The sequence below is a fragment of the Podarcis gaigeae genome (genome assembly GCF_964106915.1).
Source record: "Podarcis gaigeae genome assembly, chromosome: 10".
Lineage (NCBI taxonomy): Eukaryota > Metazoa > Chordata > Lepidosauria > Squamata > Lacertidae > Podarcis > Podarcis gaigeae.
The window spans coordinates 29559087-29580267 of NC_139686.1; the positions used below are offsets into that span (position 1 = coordinate 29559087).

The 21181-nt window shown below is 43.8% G+C and overlaps 3 protein-coding genes across 9 annotated transcripts; 2 read left to right on the forward strand and 1 right to left on the reverse strand.

Annotated features, from left to right (window-relative positions):
* Positions 1–204: 204 nt before the first annotated feature.
* Positions 205–6359, forward strand: CBY1 (chibby 1, beta catenin antagonist). 6 transcript variants are annotated; one of them, XM_083701208.1, is made up of 5 exons: positions 205–521; positions 2088–2206; positions 3271–3376; positions 4434–4549; positions 5085–6359. In XM_083701208.1, the coding sequence occupies exons 2-5, from the start codon at positions 2129–2131 to the stop codon at positions 5163–5165; spliced, it is 381 nt and encodes a 126-aa protein (XP_083557334.1). In that variant the 5' UTR covers positions 205–521; positions 2088–2128; the 3' UTR covers positions 5166–6359. The 6 variants fall into 6 exon arrangements, with proteins under 6 accessions (XP_083557334.1, XP_083557330.1, XP_083557329.1 ...); XM_083701204.1 differs by having other exon boundaries at positions 291–541; positions 4434–4560; XM_083701203.1 differs by having other exon boundaries at positions 294–541.
* A 923-nt stretch (positions 6360–7282) lies between these two features.
* On the forward strand, positions 7283–12342 carry TOMM22 (translocase of outer mitochondrial membrane 22). Its single transcript, XM_083699631.1, has 4 exons — positions 7283–7450; positions 7960–8078; positions 10136–10253; positions 11691–12342. The coding sequence occupies exons 1-4, from the start codon at positions 7346–7348 to the stop codon at positions 11763–11765; spliced, it is 417 nt and encodes a 138-aa protein (XP_083555757.1). The 5' UTR covers positions 7283–7345; the 3' UTR covers positions 11766–12342.
* Positions 12343–12613: 271 nt separating this feature from the next.
* Positions 12614–20639, reverse strand: JOSD1 (Josephin domain containing 1). Of its 2 annotated transcripts, XR_014555548.1 has the most exons (7): positions 20473–20587; positions 18948–19786; positions 15946–16074; positions 15631–15825; positions 14839–14966; positions 13889–13977; positions 12614–12839 (listed from the first exon to the last, which is right to left on the reverse strand). XR_014555548.1 is itself a non-coding variant. In XM_083699628.1 (5 exons), exons 2-5 carry the CDS (start codon positions 19130–19132, stop codon positions 14867–14869), a joined length of 609 nt encoding a protein of 202 aa, XP_083555754.1. In that variant the 5' UTR covers positions 19133–19786; positions 20473–20639; the 3' UTR covers positions 12614–14866. The 2 variants fall into 2 exon arrangements, 1 of the variants encoding a protein (XP_083555754.1); XM_083699628.1 differs by having other exon boundaries at positions 12614–14966; positions 20473–20639.
* Between the last annotated feature and the right edge of the window lie 542 nt (positions 20640–21181).

Consider the following 21181-nt stretch of genomic DNA (forward strand, 5'->3'; position numbering starts at 1 on the left):
ATTTATTTCTTGAACCTTTATGCATCTCTAAAAGGTAGCATGAGATGCTGGCTACGATTGGCGAATATGCGTGTGAGATGCAGTTCACTCACGAGCTCTGTTCCCGAGGGATAACACTGTTAACGTAATTTTACAACTCGACCAAAACTTTTTTCTCCCCCCCCCGCCTTTTATAAACAATGGTACGGTCCCATCCGCGAGGCTGCCGTTCGCTCCGCGTTTCCCGACGGTTTGGGATACAACCATGACACGAAAAGAGAAGGGGTGCATTTTCTGATATTCTCACAAGCTTCCTCCAGACGCAGGGCATTTTACTTACTTTGAGCCATTTTTTTTAAAAAATCCGCCACTCTATGTATTTAAAATGAAATGCGTGTGCCCCCTCCTCTGTCCTGTGGAATTTTCGATTTCTTTCCTGTGATGGTTCCGCCCGCTGTGCGTTTCTCGGCTACCGCAAGTCGCGAAGCATCAAAGAGTGCGCATGCGCAATTGATCTCGGTGGCTACAACCAGGGTGCGGAGGTGTGTTGTGCATCTGTTGGGTGAGGAGCTCCACGGTTGTCGGTGCGCAGTGAAGCCATTTGGCGGGTTTAGGTCGGCAGCGACTCTCGACTCCCTCCTCCTCCCCCGTTGTTTTATTTGCTGCGGTCTCGATCTGCCCCCTGAACAATGGGATGCAGAATATTAAGCTCCCACTATAACCAGAATCAGGATTTTGTTGGGGTTAGTTAGGGGTCTCGGCACTTAAGGTGCCGCTAAGGTTGCCACTTGCCGGCCCGAGAGAGCTTTTAAAGCTGTAGTTCAGGCAGATATTCAACAGGTGCAGCTTTCCCAAAGATGGAGCTGCACCTGTTGATTTTCTGCATAGCGGCACATCTGCTAAAGTTGTGTGTGTGTGTGTGTGTAAGAGGTGGGTGGAAAATACTTGTATTCCAAGCTACGTGGTAAGTGATTCATTTCCACACTCTCTTTAGATGAATCCAGCAGTGCTAGGCATGGCTTCAAAGGGTCTCTCACATATTTGCATAAATAATGAAGAACCACCTTTTACAATATTCAATTTAAGATATTGTGCTTGATCACACTCATTGTGCAGCTAAACCTCCAAGCCTGACTTTGGTGAAGCAATGACAACAGATTTTATTGTTTCAATATTAGTTCCAATATTGAGATAATTTTGAGGAATGGCACTTTGCAGACTTGTTGTTAAGGGCAGTAATGAGCAGCAAAAGGAATAGGATATATGATACCCCTTTTAATTTTTCAAGTGCTGTATCTAATCTTTTGCTACAATTGATATTTCCCAAACCATGCATACACAAAAGCAGATTGAATGACCTGACCTGACAATTTCAAATATGTGAAAGATGGTGATGGATTAGTCTAATTTTGGGTTTGCAGATAGCATTTGTTATCCTGTCACTTTATGTTCTCTTAAATGGGATGTTTCCCCTCAGCCCAGTGAAACTAAGTTAAACAGACAGAATATTAGTGCTAAGATCCACCAGACCTGTGGAGAATGTGCTACCATTCAGTATCCCCTATTCCCCCTTGCATTTTTTATTTTATTTTTTTGTGATTGGAATAAAGGGAGGATTACATATGAATGTCAACACTGTTTGTAATCCCTCCTAAAAATATGAGCGCATAAGGTATTATTATTATTTATTAAATTCATTACCCACCTTTCATAATTAGATCCCAGGACTGGTTACAACCATTTAAAATTCATTATTAAAAACAGTTAAAACAAATTACAATATGGAATAGGGTGGCAATTCGTCACAAAATACTTCGTGTATTTAGTAGCCTAACATGAAGCCCATAGTAGAAATGTTCTTTTTTAAAAAAATTACCAACCATTTTTCTTTAAAAAAGGTTAGGCTGGGGGAGCTGTAAATTTTTTAACTGTCTCCAGATCCACGCGAACTAGAAACTTGTTTCTGGAAAAGGACAGTTATTGTTCTCACTATTTTGATGGCACTAAGTAGGCCAATCTGCTCTGACTCACAGCCTCTTAATGTTGCACACAGTGATGAGGTCATGAGGTAATGGTCTTTTGTTTCTTTTGCTTCCTTCTTATTTCAGGCAACCAGAACAATTCTAACAAGCTTTTAAGTGAGGAAGCCATGCCGCTCTTTGGAAACACATTCAGTCCAAAGAAAACCCCACCCAGGAAATCAGCCTCACTTTCCAATTTGCACATGGTAAGTTCTCGAACCTAAAACAGGTTTCTGGGACCTAATTCTCCCCTTTTTTAAAATAGAGTCCCAGGGTCCCCCAGCTACAGTCAGTCACAAAATAGTGCCTTGGAAACTAGAGAGGCAGAGCCAGTCACAGCCATATGCTGCACACAGAATGTATCATAGACTGGAGTGTGCTGCTCATAGAAATCCATAAATACTACAGACCATGGGTTTTATACAGTCGTGCTCAGTGTAGATTTGAAATTACCGTATTTTTCGCTCTATAAGACACACCAGACCACAAGACGTACCTAGTTTTTGGAGGAGGAAAACAAGAAAAAAAAATATTCTGAATCTCAGAAGCCAGAACAGCACAGTGAAAGCAGCAATCCCTCTTGCTGTTCTGGCTTCTGGGATAGCTGCGCAGCCTGCATTCGCTCCATAAGACGCACACACATTTCCCCTTACTTTTTAGGAGGGGAAAAGTGAGTCTTATAGAGCAAAAAATACGGTAAGTAAGTCATTGCCATTCACCTCAAAAGGTCTGTTTTGAGCAGGACTAGCATTGGATACAACCCCATCAATTCTGAAACAAAACTTTTAAGCAGCTGCACAACAGGAATAAATACACATGCAACTTATTAATACCTCTAATTTACAAGCGAGGAGTACCAACACTTAGAATAGCTCATCCACTCCTAGAAGGAAAAAGGGTTCTGATTCAGATTCTTGCTCTGATTTTTTCTGAGTGGAAGGTCTGAATCATAATTATTGCAGTGTTTGTGTTGATTAATTTTAAAGGCTTCCAATTGTCTGTAAAAACAATAAACCATGCATCTTTGTTACACTGTGTGTCTGTCCCCCGCACCACTGTTTTAGCAGGTAAAATCTTGGATTGACAAAACCAGGGATGGGGAATATTATTCAACCCAAGGGCCCCTGTGGGGAACCTTTGGAGGGAAACATGCCAGTTATTGGCAAGATCAGAGTCAAAGTGGACAGAACAATGAATATGACTCTTATCTTTTGTATAGTTGAGTTGAGAAGAATGAAAGCAAAACGTTGTGTCCATTTTCCTCCTACAGCTGGATAGATCAAGCCGGGAGATTGAGCTAGGCCTGGAGTATGGCACTCCTGTCATGACCCTTACTGGACAGAGTATGAGGTTTGAGAATGGCCAGTGGATAGCAGGTGAGAGAGAACACTAATCCCATTGGCCATAATCCAAAAGCAATCCTTATCAGGTTCTCAGTGGCCTCATCCTGTTCCTCAGAAGATACAACTCTTGCAATAATCCCCAGCCATACTGAGTCTGTACTCCCATTGTCCTCCATACCCCCTTATTTGATGTATTCTGGCAAATATAAGTACTGTAGTGTTGATGTTGGTTCTGGTTTCCGGCCTTGTGTCAGGAGTGGTATTTGTGCTGTAGTCTGGGTATGACTAGGTGAAGATGCCAGCTTCAGTGGGTGGGTGTGCATGGTTCACCAATGGTCATTCATATCACAAGGCTACTGACACTCTTCTTGGGGAGGACATTTAATAGGGCATCTTAAAGGTACACCAAGATGTCAACACATTAACCGTGTTGGATTCCATCTAGCTAATGCAATTGTTTCTCAGAGCTGCTAGAGGGCTATGTTGTTGTTGTTTAGTCGTGTCCGACTCTTTGTGACCCCATGGACCAGAGCACGCCGGGCACTCCTGTCTTCCACTGCCTCCCGCAGTTTGGTCAAACTCATGTTGGTAGCTTCGAGAACACTGTCCAACCATCTCGTCCTCTGTCGTCCCCTTCTCCTTGTGCCCTCCATCTTTCCCAACATCAGGGTCTTTTCCAGGGAGTCTTCTCTTCTCTTCTCATGAGGTGGCCAAAGTATTGGAGTCTCAGCTTCACGATCCGTCCTTCCAGTGAGCACTCAGGGCTGATTTCCTTAAGAATGGATGCGTTTGATCTTCTTGCAGTCCATGGGACTCTCAAGAGTCTCCTCCAGCACCATAATTAAAAAGCATCAATTCTTTGGCGATCAGCCTTCTTTATGGTCCATCTCTCACTTCCATACATCACTACTGGGAAAGCCATAGCTTTTACTATACGGACCTTTGTTGGCAAGGTGATGTCTCTGCTTTTTAAGATGCTGTCTAGGTTTGCCATCGCCTTTCTCCCAAGGAGCAGGCTATAGTTGTGAAGTTTTGACACTTTTCTGTGAGTGCAAGGTGATTCTATTACTGACCACTTTCTCTCTCCTAGAATCATTTGGGGACACCGGGGACCGCAGGGAGACAAACCGCCTTCGGAAACGGATCCAGCAGCTGGAGGAAGAGAACAATCTCCTACAGCTGAAAATTGACATTTTGTTGGATATGGTGAGAATGAGGTGATTCACTCACCTCTGTGCATCAATATGTCTTTGATATCTGCATTAATTTTTCTACTTGATACAAAACCAGGGGAATGACAATGGTGACACAGTAGGTCAATGTCTCGTGGGATTCAAACCAGGCTCCAGAACACTTCATGATCTTATTGAGAATCCTGGGTTCCTTTTACGAGAAGATAGGCAGTGGCAGCATGGTTGCCCAGAAAAGAGCTTTTCCAATATTATTCTATTGATTTCCCCCACAAAGCCCAGGTTCATAAGGAATATGAAATGCATTCCAGAGGACTAGTGCTTGCCATTCATCGTGAATGTGCCTCATAACAAGTCCCAGAATCATCTGCAATAGGCAGAAGTTAATGGAAGATGATATGATGTAGAAGGAATTCCCTCTGGATTTGTAGTTTGAAATCCACTGCTTTAGAGAGAAACAAACAAATGTACTTGTTTTTAAGGGTTACCAGCACTAAAACAACATGGGAAAACAAATGCCATTGTTTGCCATTTCTTCCTTTTATTTGTAGCTCTCTGAGACGACTGCAGAGTCTCACCTCATGCAGAAAGAGATGGAGGAACTGAAAAATTATAGCCGAAAGAGGAAGTGAACTGGATGTGAAGGCCTCTAAAAGGTGGAAGAGGGAAGAGCAATAGGATATGGTTAAAACCATCCACTGCAAGGGACTTAGGAAGCCACATCTGCCTTGGAAGACATTTGTTGTTGTGACCTTATGTTGCTGGATATCTAGCCAGGACTCCAAATGTGAAATACTATTAAGTTCTACAGTGCTGTCAGAAAGCAGCTGTCCTACTTTTCTTCTTCCCTAATGGAGCTTCTATCCAAGTGCTCTTAACATATTTCCGCAATATACATTTAATTTAATCAGTAGCAGGTAGTGGTTTGTAGTTAATAAGCGTCTCTTCCCACCCACCAAAGAAGGCAATCAACATCGTGGCGTGTGGGGAGAGCAAAAGAAAAAGCGAGAAACTGCTTGCAACATATACTTACATACTCTTGCTGTCTCTCTCTTAACATGTTTCAGAAATGCTTTTCAATTGGCTGTTTCTTATCTTTGGGACTCAGAATTCTCTGGAAAAGTAAGGTCCTGAACTTGAGCCAGTGAGCTGATACAGAGACACCACTGGTGATAGGCAGCATTCTGGGCCCTTACCCTTATAGTGAGGAAAACCTTTGATAATTGGAGATGACAGTGAACAATGTGGGAAGTTACATGTTTTAGTTGGCTCACAGTTATTCTGAATAGCAATGGCCTATACTCTAAAGCTGACTGACACACCACGGGGGGGGGGGGGAGGGACCTTTTCAGCATAGTGGTTCAGATCCTTAGTTCACCCAGATGTCAATCACCTGATGTCACCGTGTTTTGAGGTGACCTATTTTTCCTTTGCAGAGTAGCTTGAGTTCACAGCCACAGTACAGTAGTGTCCCGGGAAGTATGAGACCTCTGTCCCATATGTTCTTTCATCTCTTTCTTTCACACGCCAGCCCAGTGATGTGCTGTATTGCCTTATTAGTATGGCAAAACTCCACATTGAACAACTGGTTCTCTTCCATTTTTATCCCTCTCCTTCATGATGTATCAGAGTTCTATAACACTCCATGAATTCCATGTGCATTCTACCTTCTTCCTTGTCTTGGTAAAAAACAAATCTTCAGGCAATTCTTTGTACAGCCACCAGTTCCATTCAGGCCACTGTAAGTTAAATGTTGAGTTGAATTGTTGTATAAATCTATTTTTATACTTTAAAAATAAAGTCATTACAGTGTTTCTATTGCTGCAGTGTTGACTTGTGTATTTGTTTTATTACATAGCCCATTACTCTACTCTGGGTGGTGTTTTAAGGGACATCGTCCAAGTTCAAGAGAAATCTGGCCATCCTCAAGATTAACTCCTCAGAAAAGTATTAATCCTATATAAATAATAATAATTTTTTAAAAGCACCCTGAAAACATGGATGCTATATATATTTACATGCACACACACGTTTACCTACCATATTATTTACCCCTTCGGAAGTGCAAAAGCCCCATTCTTCAGAATTTACTCTCTTTAGAATAAATCTTTGTTTGCCTTCTGGAATTTTGTGTTCTCTCTGTGTGTGAATAAAAGGGCCTGCTTTGCTGGTGGGCGGACGGGAGCTCTTCAACTTAAAAAGCACCAGAGCCTCAGAGGTCAGAAAAACAAACACATCTGCCCAAGAAGACTGAGCACGGGATCCTGAATGTCATTGGAAAAATGAAAGAGTGATGGAGTCGGACTGTTGGAAAGAGGGAAATCCCCTTCCAGATCTCTTTGCATCTTGTTGCAGAGGCGGCCATTGTGGTGGCCTCCAGATGTTGCTGGACTCAGCCCCAGCCAACACAGGCCCATAGTCAGGGATGATGGGATTTGTAGTGCATCAAAATCTGGAGGGGGCCACCACATCTTACAATGTCCCTGCCTTAAAATTTCCTGCCGGGGGGGGGAGTGGGCTGGCTGACCAGCACCATAAGCAGAACCACTCTGGCCGTAAGGCGAGAATACGCTGCAACATCCCACAAATAAATACAATTCAGCTCAGAGAAGAAGGAGCTGCCTTTGCGCGACAACAAGCAAGCCCCGCGTTGCCTTTTCAACCTCTTCCTCCGTTCCGCTGGGTGTCGCTGCGCAGCGGCAGAGCACAGCCCGCGCGCTTCCGCTCTCCCTCTCCTTCCGCTTCCGGCGACGTTTGCTCTCCGCTGCCGGCAGCCTGCCTCGTCGTTGCCTGCCCTCCCCTCGTTGCAGTCATGGCCGCCGCGATGCCCCTTTCCCCGGAGGACCTGCTGCTGCCCAAGTCCGCGGCGGGCAAGGCCGAAGAGCTGGAAGAGGAGGTGGAGGACGACGACGACGAGGTAAAGCCAGGCCCTGCCGGAGCTTGGCCGGGCGGCCATGTGCGAGGTGACCCCTCTCTGGAGTCGGCCCTGCCTTGGGCCCAGGCGGGGAGCTCGAGTGAGCTGAAGCCCTGGCCAGGAGACGCGGGAGGAGGAGGAGGAGCAGCGCGGGAAGCGTCTCCTCTGTGTGTTTTCTGGAGGGGGCCTTGCGCGAGCCGGGAGGGGGGCTCGACGGAGGGGCGGTGCTGCTGGGAGCGTGGATTGGTGCCTGCTGAGGTTTCTCCTTGCAGGAGGGCTCCCCGGGTAGTAGTAGTAGTAGTAGTAGTAGTAGTAATAATAATAATAATAATAATAATAATAATAATAAATTATTGGCAACTGGCTGGCCGCTGCTGAGAACGAAGCTCCGGACTAGATCGGCCTTTGTTCCCATTCAGCAGGGCTCTTTCAGTGTTAACGGGGTCCGGGTTTAGGGGGCAGGTCTTGTTTTGTGGGGCTCCCGCCCTCATCTCTCCTTTCCACGTTTGCAGCTGGACGAGACGCTAGCAGAGAGGCTCTGGGGCTTGACAGAGATGTTCCCGGAAAGCGTCCGATCGGCGGCTGGAGCTACCTTCGGCGTGTCTCTTTCTGTAGCCCAGAAAATGTACAGGTGAGGAGGGGAAAATGGGAGGTGAGGACCCAAGCCCCTTGGTCCCTGGTCCTCAGATACCATGCGCAGGTGGCCACTTAGCTATGCCTCGCAAGACTTGTGGTTTGTGGGTGGTTAAGGTAGCCCTTCTCAGTGAAGTGGCTGGCTCCTTCAGCCACCAAGGGGATGGAGAATTGTTAGGGAGTTGGTGGTGTTTTGCGTTTCTTAAGTTGGACAGACAGCCATTGAGAATACTTAGACTTCTTAATTCAGAACTCTAGATGTGTGTGTTTTTAGTGTGAGGATAGAAATTATCCGTTGTACGCTGTTTGGATAATGATGGTCAAGCAGTTGAGAATGTACCATGCAAATTCAAGCTTTAATGAAGAAAAGGCTGAGAAATGAATGTAAATTAAATATTTTTAAAAAAAACCTTTGCCTGCAAGGAGCCATTGACATGGAATTGATCATAAATAATTGAGATAATTGTGATATCTGTAGTTGGGGAGAAAAGGGGTTCTATATTTACTTGTGAGAGTGAAGTTCTAGAGAACTATTTTGAGGATGCTCAGAAATATAGCACTCATAATTCAGTTATAGTACTTCAACTAAACAGAGACCTTGTAGTCAAATGGCTTGGGCCCTTTATTCCATGAAATGGTAATTTTCATTTTGTTCACTCTTTAAACTCGTATTACACACACATACTCCATATAGACATGAATAATAAATGTAAGGCTGTACTACACCAAACAATTTGTCATCAAATATAAATATAAATTTCTCAGGTTGTGGACACAAAATAACTCTGTTAAATAGAATTTATATTCTCATTTTGCTCTTTTTTAATGTAGTCATGATCATATTTTCTTAATCATTCTGAAATAGAATACATACTAAGAAGTTTCCATTCAGAAGAAACCAAAATTATTGCTAATAAAAGATTGTGAATCAGTGATTTGCTTGAAATATAATTATATTCTTTTAAGACCTTGAGTAAAATAATTTCCAGAGGAATATCCTTGTAAGTCTTTTGCAGCAAAAACAAAGAATCCTATGATACTTTAAAAAATAACAAGCTTTTTATAGCCAAAACTTTCAGGGACTAAAGTTCATTTTGTCAGATGTATGAAGTATTATCCTGAGATAGGTATATATAATGAACCGCTTTTGGCTGCTAATGATTAAAATTAAAATGTTGCTCTTCCAGGTGTTTCAAATTTTGTGAGGGTTGGAAAGCATAGCTTTGGTCTTTTGTTTAATTTCTAAGCTTGCATGACACAGTATCCTAATGTTCCCACAAAGATCAGTCCATGTATTTAACTCCCCCCCCCAAAAAAAAAAAACATTCTTAGTGAGTTGAGGAGGAACGGTTTTTCTTTTGAAGCGATATCCAGTTATGTCCACTCATGAACAAACTTCTGTGAGCAGAAGAGGATTTCCCCTTCCTGTTGTAGTCTCTGCATGCTCAAGTTTGCTCTGGAGGATTGGGGAGCTTTTCAGAACAGATTTGGGATCTAAAGTGTGCTGTGGATGACAGAAAGCTGCATCACATGAGTAGAAGGCTGTTTGTGTGATGTTGGATTTCACTCAGGTTGCCTATGATCTTTAAGGAAACTTCATTATGTTATAAAACCAAACTTTATACACTATTTATGCATTTAGTTCCTTCCTTTGCTAATTCTTTGACTTTTAATGGAATCTTGGTAGTTTTAAGGGAGAAAACCTGGAGGTATTTCAGATTGTGATGGATATTTATAGGGAGTGTATTTATATTTGGAAGCAAAAATATGATTATGATGAGACATGTTATAAGGTTCACACACACTAATGTTGCCATAGGAAGGGGATTTAAGGCTGCAATCCCATAACCATTTACTAGGGAGTAAGTCCTATAAGTTTAGATAAGCGGAGCTTACCTTGGAGTATATATGAATAGGATTGTACTGGAACTGGAATAATAGTCTAATGCAATCTAACAGTGAGATCTTTAGGATAAGTCATTTCCATTGTAGTGTAGTTGGAAACATTAGCTTTACTTATTACCTTCTCTCCCCTCCTCCTACCCCCCAAAAAAGATTCTCCAGGGCAGCTTTGTGGATTGGGACCACTTCCTTCATGATCCTAGTTCTTCCTGTTGTTTTTGAAACTGAGAAACTGCAAATGGAGCAGCAACAACAGATGCAACAGCGACAGGTGAGAACTGAATTACAGCATTTTTTGGCCTATTAAGTCTGATTCTTATCCTTTTCAGAATGTTCCTCCTTTTATCTGTGAATCTTCCTCCACCACGCAGTACATTTAATTCCTGAATCTTTGCAGAATTACCTGTCTCAAAGCATCTAGTGGATCAGTTTCACTGTATTTGATTCTGTTCTTCATCTATATCTTTTTGTGCACATTTGCTCATGTAGCATATTACCTTTGCTATATGATGAAATAATAGCCCCCCTCATTTACTGCATGACCTCTTTCACTTTTTTTCTCCTGATGAATCACTTCCCGCAGTGTCTTTTACAGGCATTCCATCATCCTAACACTTTCCAGTCACCCCAGCTGCTGATGCAAGATGGGGTAGATTTCTGCATAGTCTCTTCCTTTCTATGTTATTTCTAGCTTTTGTACTTCCCATAATTGCACCGAACCAGCTGAAAGAGTACAAAACACCACATTCCCAGATTTGGCTGGGGTATTGCCTATTTTGTGACTTCAGAAGCACGTCGGCTGATGGTTGTGTCCACTCACAGCAAAACGTCTGAGTGATGACATTTGACTGGCCTTATTAGTAACAATGAGTTCCTTTATTTACAAATAACACATGCCCTACTTTTCTTATTGGCATGAATTTATGACTGGTTAGTTTTCTTCCTTTACTATGGCTGCAAAAGTTAGACTTTTTAAAGCTGCATATCAGAAATGTCACCATTGATATAAGAGAACATCTTTGGTCACCTGACCGGGGGGGGGGGTAATATTGAAATATTAGAATGACAAAATACCTGACACATCTCACACTGCCTGAATGACCACCACCATGGTACCATGACAGATGTAACAAATACTGTGTTTTCAAGTACTTTACACTTCGTTCACTTAATTTTATGAGGGCAGTCTTTTCCACTTATATGAAAATAGAAATCTATTACAGTGGTACCTCTGGTTGCGGACACGATCCGTTCCAGGGTACTGTTTGCACCCCGAAAAGTCCGCAACTAGAGCGCCTCTTCCACACATGTGCACAGCGCGATCGAGCACTTCTGCGCATGTGTAAAGCATGATCGCTTTTGCACATAGTGCGCGGAACGCTTCTGCGCGTGCATGGTGAAACCCGGAAGTATATACGCAGGTTTGCTGCGTTCGCAAGCTGAAAAGACGCAACATGAGGTATGACTGTATTGTAATGCAGCCTTGTATTTAAGTACTGGAATTCCACACCAGCAACAGCATGGTTTTAAGAAGAGACTGCTAATATTCCAGAATGGTAGGAAATGCTGTGTTCCCTTTTTTAAGTTTTACAAAAGATCTGGAGGGTTATTCACCAGAAGGTGAAAATCCTTCCTCCAGTAGGCTAAGTAGTTAAAATGCTGCTCTTGCTTTTGAAGCATTTGTAATCTTTTTCACATTTCTTAACAGATTTTATTAGGACCAAACACAGGATTGTCTGGAGGGATGCCAGGTGCTCTGCCGTCTCTTCCTGGAAAGATTTAATGAAGCTACACTGGACCCATATCGTGGAATGAAATATTGAAATCATTTGTTTGAACTGTTTGATTAGGCCAGCGTTTTTTTCTCATAACCTTGGGATATTAACTATTCTTAATGAAGGCAGAACCCCTATCCGGATCTCCTGCAATCTATAGGCAGTCATGACTTTTCCATCCATTCAAGCAACATTATAGGTAACTATGGAGACTTTGGAAGCTTCTGTTTTGGTAGCCTTACCTCCAGGAAACCACCTCAGGACATGTCATATTTGGTCAACTTTAACCTGTAATTGTCAGTGTAAAATAGCCCTGCGTTCTTCTCCAACTGTATTTCAGAGCAGTAACAGCAAGAAATGGAGTAAATATGCCAGAATGTGCAGCATATAAAAGAACCTAGAATGCACTTGACTCTATGCAGTGAGCTCTTACTTGAAGAAAGATATTTGCCCTACAATGTTACATATTTGAAAAATAAGGGAAGCAGGAAAAGTCATTTTTGCCAAGTCTTATCTGTGCTGAATCTATTAGTATCAAAGTTTGCTAGAGCACTTTTGTATTAAAGTTTCAGTGCAAACATGGAAGTATTTTCTTTACTATCTCAGGCTTTACAAACATTATGCTTGCTAACAGCAGGAAACTAAAACTTACCAATGGAGTGTTAACCCTTAGCTTTACACGTTTGTGTTCGGTAGTAATGTCAGGGAGGGACCCTCTCAACTCCAATGGAGAGTAGCTGGGTAATAAGTTCTTCTTAGGCTACAGCTTCATACCAACATGTGTTTATTTTTTTCCTTTATATACATTATTACAATACAATTCAGTTCAACACACAGAAGTGACAGGACACAGGAAGGCTTTTTCATTTTTAATATTTGGTTAAACAAAATACATCTCTGTAAACAAACCCAAGACAAGGCTATAACAAAACCAAACAAGCAGGAAAACAATTAAGGGCTTCTTCATTCCCAAGCAATGGGAATGGGCTGATTCCTTTCCTCTGCTGCCATAACTCTGGTCCAGAGGGGTGGGTGATCACATGTTCCCTTTTCCTGAGCTGCTGAATCACACCACTTTTTCCCTAAGGACAGAACAATGACATAAATACACACAGACGGAAAGAAACAGCTGTATGCTTTAAAAGATATTTGCATATTGTGCACTGGTCCATTGGCTTCCATGCAAACGGGGTCTCTCCAAAGTGCTATTATTTAGCCAGCCGACAAAATAATGTCTTTGAGGTTTTTTTTTTGGGGGGGGGGATGGCTTCAAGTCAGAAGCAGAACTGCAAGCCTGATGTTCTGCTTGTGAAGTGTGTGTATGTGTGTACAAATTCTGCTAGCTGGCTTTGGTTATTGGAATGTGTAGTCCAGAAGAAAGGGGAAGGCATTTGTAAAAATAGAAGTTATTAGGCTATGACTGTAATACATGCAGAGAATAGCCAACACAAGTTCCCAGTATATTGCCTGCAAGGTGTCCAGAGGTCAATAAACAAGATGTTGATACCATTCACACTGCATTCAACTGTGAAGGGCTTGGAATGCTGGCTTAGAAAGCATGTATCTTGCTCATGCTTAGAATGGACAGGTCAGATTCCAAGGATGTAAGGGGTCGGGTTCAGCCCTCCTTAACCATTACATTTTCCTATAGAATGCAACTAAAAAAGTGGGTTCTACTTCCACTGTTCCAGTACTACTGAAAATGAAGCTGGCAAAAAGCATTAATAATGAAAAATGCAACAATAGAATAAACGGGGTTCAAGGAGAAGTCAATCGAAAGGCCACCTTCTCCATTTCACCTACTAACTAGCACAAAGAAGTGATGTGAAACACCTGAATCAGATCAGAAGGAAAACTAATTCAGTCTCCTGCCAGGGTCTTTAGCTTGTTCACTTAGTTGGTGAGGAGAGAAGAGTTAAATTCAGGAGGGTCACCTGCCAATCATAATGGAAGAATGGCTCAGCCTACCTGTTGTAAACAGTCTTCCCTCATCCCCAGCAAACTTGCTTAAGCATTCTCAACCCCAACAACTGACCGTTGCTATACAAGAGCAACAGAAATCTAGCCCTTTGATCTTGTTTCCCATAATTCCACTTGGAAATCAACATTTGCTCCATTTCCAGCTTCCTACCTTGCTGAAACTTGGCTACTCTCCCTTTTGTTTCATGATTTCATCCTCAAACAGCCTGTAGTTTTATTCCCTGCTCAGTGAATATTTCCCTGAATTACAGGACAGACAGATAAGAAAAATAAACACAGGCTACATGTGGACCACCTAACAAAAATACTTGAGGCTTTTAAATAAGCATCAATTTAGCTACCACTTTTCCAAACTATTCAGTCTTTCATTTTCAGACCACACTTAAAAAGAGCATGAGACAGGAAAACTCCTGTAAGGAGTTCCATTATTATGGTCCCATTTTGTCTATATCTCCCCTAACTCTTGGCACAATTACTATTACAAAAGGGGAATCCACAAGCACCATACCTTTGCTAAGAGTATCTAGAGTTTCCTGAGAGACCCAAATGGTTTGCAAATTTCTTCAACATAAAGTTTGGTGTTGGAAACAAAGGACACACATAATGAAGAGTATTGAGGCAGGAAAAGCCCAAAACCCCTGTAAGGAGTTCCACAATGAGGGTTGGTTGGAGGGAGGCAGGCATGGCTTTGGGGGTGAAGAATATGCCTGGCCCCAGCCCTACCCTGAAGGAGACACACACTAGCCAAACAGGAGCTATAGGAACTCCTGGAGACAGTTGTGTGTAACCCAGTATGAAGTCCTTCTAAGACTGGGGCGGGGGGGGGAGCAGGAAATTAAAGGGGAGAATTCCAACACCCATTTCTAAATGAAAGTATGCATTATAATTAAAGAGCACAGATCTGGTTCTGTTACGTCCACCTCCTTCTCTTCCCCTACATGTCCATCTTCTGTTCTTCATGTTGGCTTCGACAATACCTTGTGGTTGCCTTATGGCCTCATAATGCGGGGGGAAATGCCAAAGTTCCAGGGAAGAGGAGAAGAGTGCTCATTATCCACATCACAGGACATTAGAAATTGGTGGAGGGAGAAGGACCAGTACTGTAGTGCGAGGACAGGGTAGTTGCAGGTCATGCATCCGCTTTCCAACTCTGATGTGCTTCCACCTCTTCAGGCACCACTAGAAGAAGTTCACAGTTCTTTCCTCGCAGCTGGTGTCTCAAAAACTTCCTGTAGCAGTTAAAGGTGGGTAGGGGAAAAAGAAAGCACAGTTCAAATGCAATCTTTTTGTTGAGTGTAATTTTTGGTATGCACCTACATTCTGCTGTTTGAATAGCTTTAAGAACTTGCAGGTCAGCCATGATTTGATCTTATTGGTTTTCTTCAGCTGGAACTGCAGAGATCTTAGAACTTTTTTAAAAAAAATCTTACTGTTCAAAAGACAGTAACACCCTTTAACAAACTTTGTTTTAAAAGTCTATGAAGAAAATCACCTGGTGAACCTTGAGCCTTACTATGAATTAAGTATTAAATAAACTAAAAAGAGAAAAAACGAGTGTGTATGTGTATGGTTCTGGTTGCACCTGCCAGTCGAATGCAGCCCCCAACAATTTTCCTCCAGGGTAATGTTGCCCTTGCCCTGAAAATGGGTTCCTATTACTAAGTAACATCAAATGCCTACTTTTCAATCTGAGCTAATTCTGTTGCAAAAAAGTGAAGGATAAGGACAAAGTCTAGGCTTTTGTTTTCATTCTTCACCATTGTTGGTACACTTTACTCCCTTCATCTCTGGGAGATTAAAACCAATCTACACTACGGATTATGCACTTCAATTTACAATATGTTCAGAGGATGGGCACCTAGGTTATACTGGCTAGGATGGAAGAAAACCTACCTGAGCTCACTTTCACCTCCAATGGATTCAGGCACCTTGAGTTTAGAGTCAAGGTTATAGTAGATACCTCCCACTTCCCGGACACAGATCCAATGTTGCCGTTTAAGAGGAAGTTTCAATGGACCCCAGCAGAGGCTTGATGGCAGATTCATAATGAAGCCCATCACATTGGAGAGGGCAATTACACTGACATCCCTGAACAGAGAATAATAGAAGAAAGAAACTGTTAGGCTCTTACAGTTATTTATAAACCCAAATAGGAAGAAGCCAGTTCCAATGATGGCAAGTCTCTCTTGACAGTCTGGTTCTCTTTACCTGCGCTTATCCCACCAAACTGCTTCATAACCTTTGGTCTGAAGAGCTGCCATGATGACGTTCACATCATAGTTCCCGTTTCCCAGCATGCTTTTCTTGTGGGCTGTCACCATGGTGTTGGGAGACAACCTGAACATGAAAACACATTGTAGAAACATGAAGATAGCATTGGTTCCAAGTGGATGATGAAGCAAGGCTGACCATTTGGGGAAAGATAGCTGAAGATGGATAAAAAGGTTAATAAATTAAGTCCACTACTCTGTCTGTACATTTGTAGGAAGAGATAGGTGCTGGGGTGGACAGAGAGTGGGGAAGTCCATTAAGTGTTCTCAAAGTAAACCTATTGTTTTTCTGTCACCGGATTTATATCCCTCAAAAAAGAAAATGAAAGTCATTGCTAACATATAGAAGATTACAATGACCCATTATAGAACCTACAATAAAAGACAGCAAAGTTTCAAAGAGCGAGAAGAATAAACTTTCACAACACTAAACCTGACTGAGCCCTGATAGAGACTTCATCCAAAACAGAAGAATTACAGTACAATGATTTCTACACTTTTGAAAAACTGGTAAAATTCTTGATTTCACAGTGGCAGATACCTCTCTGTGTTGAAAGAGCATGACACTCCTGTAAGATTCAAACATCAACTATTGTCTGAACAAAGCCAAGTAGGTCATGCTGGTTTCAATCACATGAACAAGCTATATGTTGTATCCCAACAAGTTCAATCTGTAATTATGACTGGCATCTGGAAATGAGCAATCCTCAGACATTTACCATGAAATGATCTCTCCACAGCCAAATGACATTTGTTCATCCATAATTGCTCTGGAGGAACGAAGGGCACCTTGTCCTTTCCCCTAAAGGTTAACAACAGACAGTGCCACTTTTTAAATAGGCAAGGAAGATCTGCTTTGATCCATTTCACATTGTCAGGGGTTCAGAAGGAGAGACACAGGAGGGGGAGCAAATGGAAAGTGAGGAGGAGGAGTACGAGGGGGGCGCAGGCAGTGACAGTGGCCAGAGTTATTCCACAAGCCTCTCTAGCGAATCGGAGGACTCACAGAAGGGAGCGCCGGTGGCCAGAGCGAGGGGGGCTCCAGGGGGGAAGCCCCAGGAGGAAGGGGCCAGCGGGGAGTCCCTGAGCAGCAGTTGGAGATCAGGACCAGCGTCCCCACCAGAGCGCAGTGGGGAGGGGGAGTCCCAGGAGTCGGGACCAGTGTCCTCACCACCAGAGGGAGGAGAGGAGTCAGGTTTGGCAACGCCCACATCAGGAAGCGGGGAAACGGTCAGAAGGAAAGTCACCGGCTGGGCGCGCGCGCCAAGTTCAAATGTACAGGAGCGCGGCACAGCGGGGAGCCCGGGAAGGGAGCCAGGTCCTAAAGCCCGCCGGAGGGAGGGGCAAGACTCAGGAGGCTCAGCGTCAGAGGAGTCCAGGAAGGAGGGAACCTCAGAGGGCAGAAGGACCCAGCGAAGGAAAGAACAGCGTAGGAGGTGGAGCCGGGCTAGAATCTTAAACTGGTGTGGATGGAGCAGTGAGTCAGAGGGGACTTAGCCGGTCTAGCGTCGAGACGTGGGTCTGCGCGCCCAGAGCTTGGAAATGGAAACTAAACTTTAATAAAGACTTTTGTATATAACATCCACTGGGCGTTGGTCCTCTGTGAGCTGGGACCTAGCGGCAGTCCTGACACACATGCTCATGGTAACAATACAACAGTCTATGATCTAAGACAGTAAAGAAAGCAGGCAAAGATGTATTAAACAAATTAGGACTGCATAGGGCCACTTTGCTCTGGTGTGTGATAGGCAAGTTTTGTGGGTTTGTTAATTACAGCCATAATCCTACGTCAGGAACCCAGACGTTAAGAACTTTTCTAAATGTTCCTGAACATTTACACAAACTTCACTTTTCATATCCAATAAGTTCAAGATGGAAACTCAAGGGAATCCACTTAAATGTACCGTGTCTTAAATTAAGCCTCTCAAGAGTCTCAAGGAATATGGAGAACTCCCAGAAGAACAAGAAAACACTACATAAACAACACAGGAACTATTGCCTTGAATATATTACCTATTTTAATTTTCAACAAAAACTTCAGACTACCAGCTTTAAAATATATGCATGATCCTAGGCATTTTTACTCAAAAGAGTAAGCCCCTCTGCTATATTTAATCATTATTAAGGGTGCACAAGACTATCCATAAAGAGAGATTGGGAGAATTCCAGTTTGCAAATGGCTGAGTAGCACATTTCTCAAAACATTTGTAGTAAATAAAGGATCAAGCATACACGCAAGGACTACCACCTATTTTTTCAGTTCCAAGCACAGTTTTCAAGCTAGTTACTAACACACATGATACAATAATGGGACCATATCAGCTACTGTTTAGTTGGATAACAAAAGAGGAAGCATGGAAAGCACTGATGTGTAAATCAAAGGAGCAGAAGCAACTTGGGTAGTTGAATGGTATGGTGCATGGAAGAGTTAAGAGCAGGAGGACTTGCAGAAGACACTGGTTCCCAGAGAGCAGACAGAGAGAGATGATGAAAGACTGGCAGATGTAGCCTGAGGGATGATAGTCCACCATACCCAGGACTGCACGAATTGTATTTAACATCAGGAAATAAGTGTTCTCATGAGATCCCCTGGCTACATTTTGCCTGTGTGCCTTCTTTTTAATTACATATTAAAAAACCTATGCAAAACGCAGCTCTAAGAGGATTTTGTTTCTGCTTCAGAAGCTGGTACAGAGAAGCAGAACCCTGGACAAAAAGGCAAACTGTCTTGGTGGTCTCCTTAGTAAAATGTGTGGCGAATGATGAAACAAGAAACCATTCAGAATCAGAATTAAAATTCTGGAAACTCTTCTTTTCCTCACCCAACCCACAAAGAGTTTCTGAGGCACTAAATACAACTATAGAAGTGAATGCATGTACAGAAAACAAAACAACACCCCGCCCCCTTAACATAATGCTGGCAAACCAAGTTCTTCTTACCTTTGAAAAATCTCCTGTAACGTATCTCGGGTAAAGGCATTGCCATCCTGGAAGACATTATTGAGGGCATGGAGAGCACATAACTCCCTGCGCTGTTTTTCATGATAAATACGCACTGGCATCGGCTGTGGTGTTTCAGATGATTCCGATTTTATTTTGTCACCTTTCCATGGCACACAACTCATTTTTTTTGTAGTGTAGGACGTGAAGATAGGAGATGACAAAGTTTATGAAGTTTCTCCCCACCACACAAAAAGCAGAGCAAGCAGCCTTTCGTTTCTAGACAACTCCAGCCCACACAAGTGGAACGCCTGCTGTTACTTTAATAGTTGCCTTCACTGGATGGCTGCAGAAATAATTTAAAGATTTTAATCATTTTTCTCCCACCCTCCCACCTCCATTAGCCTGCAAGGAACTGTCCTTAGTATATTTGCATCTTTTCTCGGCCTCCCCTTGAAAAATGTTTTATATGGCCTTAACATCAGAGTGTCAGACAGAATGTATCACATCGCTCTTTTTCCTCCATTTCCTTTGGTCAATGATGCCTCCAAGACAAAGATCCACAGTCTAACTCTTAAAATATGCTCAGTCTAACAGCAATAACAAAAAAGGGGTGGGGGAAGACAAAAATCATGTAATTAAGCAAGGCCAAGTTGGTGCTGTCCAGAAGGAATACAGGGCCCCCAGAGAGGCATCAACTGCATTTTTGCAATCTTGTCAGAGAGGCTGCGTCCCCAAAACACAGGTGCAGAGAGACAGGGAAACAGACTTTTTCTTCCAGGTGGGGGTCCTCCAACTTCGCCAGGTACAAAATTCCTTGCCCAAGGCTTCTTGTGTTCCTGATGGGAGAAAAGAAGAGATCCAATGAAGCACAGAACTATCAGTGCCCGGTTACCGACTTTTTAAAACAGCACCCCAGAAAAGGATTTCCAGAACTGCTCTGCATAAACAAAACAAAAAAGCCACGAAGGTGCAAGGAAGGCCTGCCTTATGAGATCCGGGGTTCCCCACATCCGGAAAGAAGGGTCTTCCTTTGCCTCACAAGCACCCCCAGCCCTCCTCGGCGTCGCGGAGGGTGTCAATATCCCGCCGTTAAGTGCGGGCAGGAGAAGCGCGTGCAGGAACTGCGAGGGGGGGGGGGGAGAGTAGGGAACGGGAGTTTGTGCTTGCAATCACAGCAATCCTGGCCTGTCCTGGGGAACCGCAGTCATGCAGTCAGCAGGCCCCTGTGCCCGCTCGGGGGGGGGGGACAACTCCTTCTCTGGATTGTGGGGCGCGGAGGGGGGGGGGGAGGCGTTGAACTCGCCAACTCGGGAGAAGAGGGAACCGGAGAGTCTTTTGAGGGGGGCCGAGGAAGAGACTGTCCAGGGTGACGTGTGGGAGAAAAGAGCTCTATACTCAGGTGGGGGGCAACCCCACAGGCCCTCCCGCATTCTTGTGTTTTTTTTTAGGGGGGGGGGACACACGGAACGCCTCTCTCCCTTCGCGACCCCTCGCCCCGTCCCCCCGTCACGCTGCTACTCACCCGTTAGCGGCCCCAACCTGCTGAAGCCCAACAACCACCCAGGAGCCAGCGCATGCGCAACCATAACAGAGCCCTTCCCCGTCGCGCGCGCGTGTGTGTGGGAGCGCGCTGAGCCCGCCCCCGGCGCGGGCCTATGGAGCAGGGTTCCGCGTGACGTCAGAGAAGGCGGCGCTCGCTCTTTCCCTCCTCCCTTTCAGACGGCGCCGGAGACGTTTGCCTTTGCAATCTCTTCTGAAATCTTAACCCTGCTAGCTAGCTAGCTAGGCACCCTCGGCTGTGCGCGCGGCTTGAGCTGTGCCTTATTATAGGCAGTGCGGAGTTGTGGGGCTGAGGATTGGGTGTGACGAGCCGGGAGGAGGACCGCGTGTTCACAATTCCTCCTCATGCCTATGAAGCCCGGCGCGGACGGAATTCTCTGTCAGGCGTCCTCTGAGCCCCGACCCACTTCACAGAGGTGTTGTTAAGGACATAAAAGGCGGGTGTAGGCATTCCTAAACCGCGTGGCGCATGGGATAAAAATATAATTAAGGATATGCATGCCTTTGAGTCAGAGAGTCATGGTTTTAACGCGCCTCGCCTCATCCGCTCCGTTTGGGTGCCTGACATTGGTAAACATTTCAATCAAACATTTCAATTATTCATCGTATACTGAATAATTCGTAAACATGGCTGTTCTTAAACCGAGGTACCACTGTATTTCAAGCAGCTT

Coding starts and splice junctions, on each gene's coding strand:
- CBY1 (XM_083701203.1), top strand. CDS start 370: ATGCGTGTGCCCCCTCCTCTGTCCTGTGGAATTTTCGATTTCTTTCCT. Junction 542..2,087: donor GTGTGTTGTGCATCTGTTGG/GTGAGGAGCTCC, acceptor TTCTTATTTCAG/GCAACCAGAACAATTCTAAC. Junction 2,207..3,270: donor CACTTTCCAATTTGCACATG/GTAAGTTCTCGA, acceptor TTCCTCCTACAG/CTGGATAGATCAAGCCGGGA.
- TOMM22 (XM_083699631.1), top strand. CDS start 7,346: ATGGCCGCCGCGATGCCCCTTTCCCCGGAGGACCTGCTGCTGCCCAAG. Junction 7,451..7,959: donor TGGAGGACGACGACGACGAG/GTAAAGCCAGGC, acceptor CCACGTTTGCAG/CTGGACGAGACGCTAGCAGA. Junction 8,079..10,135: donor GTAGCCCAGAAAATGTACAG/GTGAGGAGGGGA, acceptor CCCCCAAAAAAG/ATTCTCCAGGGCAGCTTTGT.
- JOSD1 (XM_083699628.1), bottom strand. CDS start 19,132: ATGAGTTGTGTGCCATGGAAAGGTGACAAAATAAAATCGGAATCATCT. Junction 16,075..18,947: donor TTACAGGAGATTTTTCAAAG/GTAAGAAGAACT, acceptor TTTCATGTTCAG/GTTGTCTCCCAACACCATGG. Junction 15,826..15,945: donor GTTTGGTGGGATAAGCGCAG/GTAAAGAGAACC, acceptor TTCTCTGTTCAG/GGATGTCAGTGTAATTGCCC.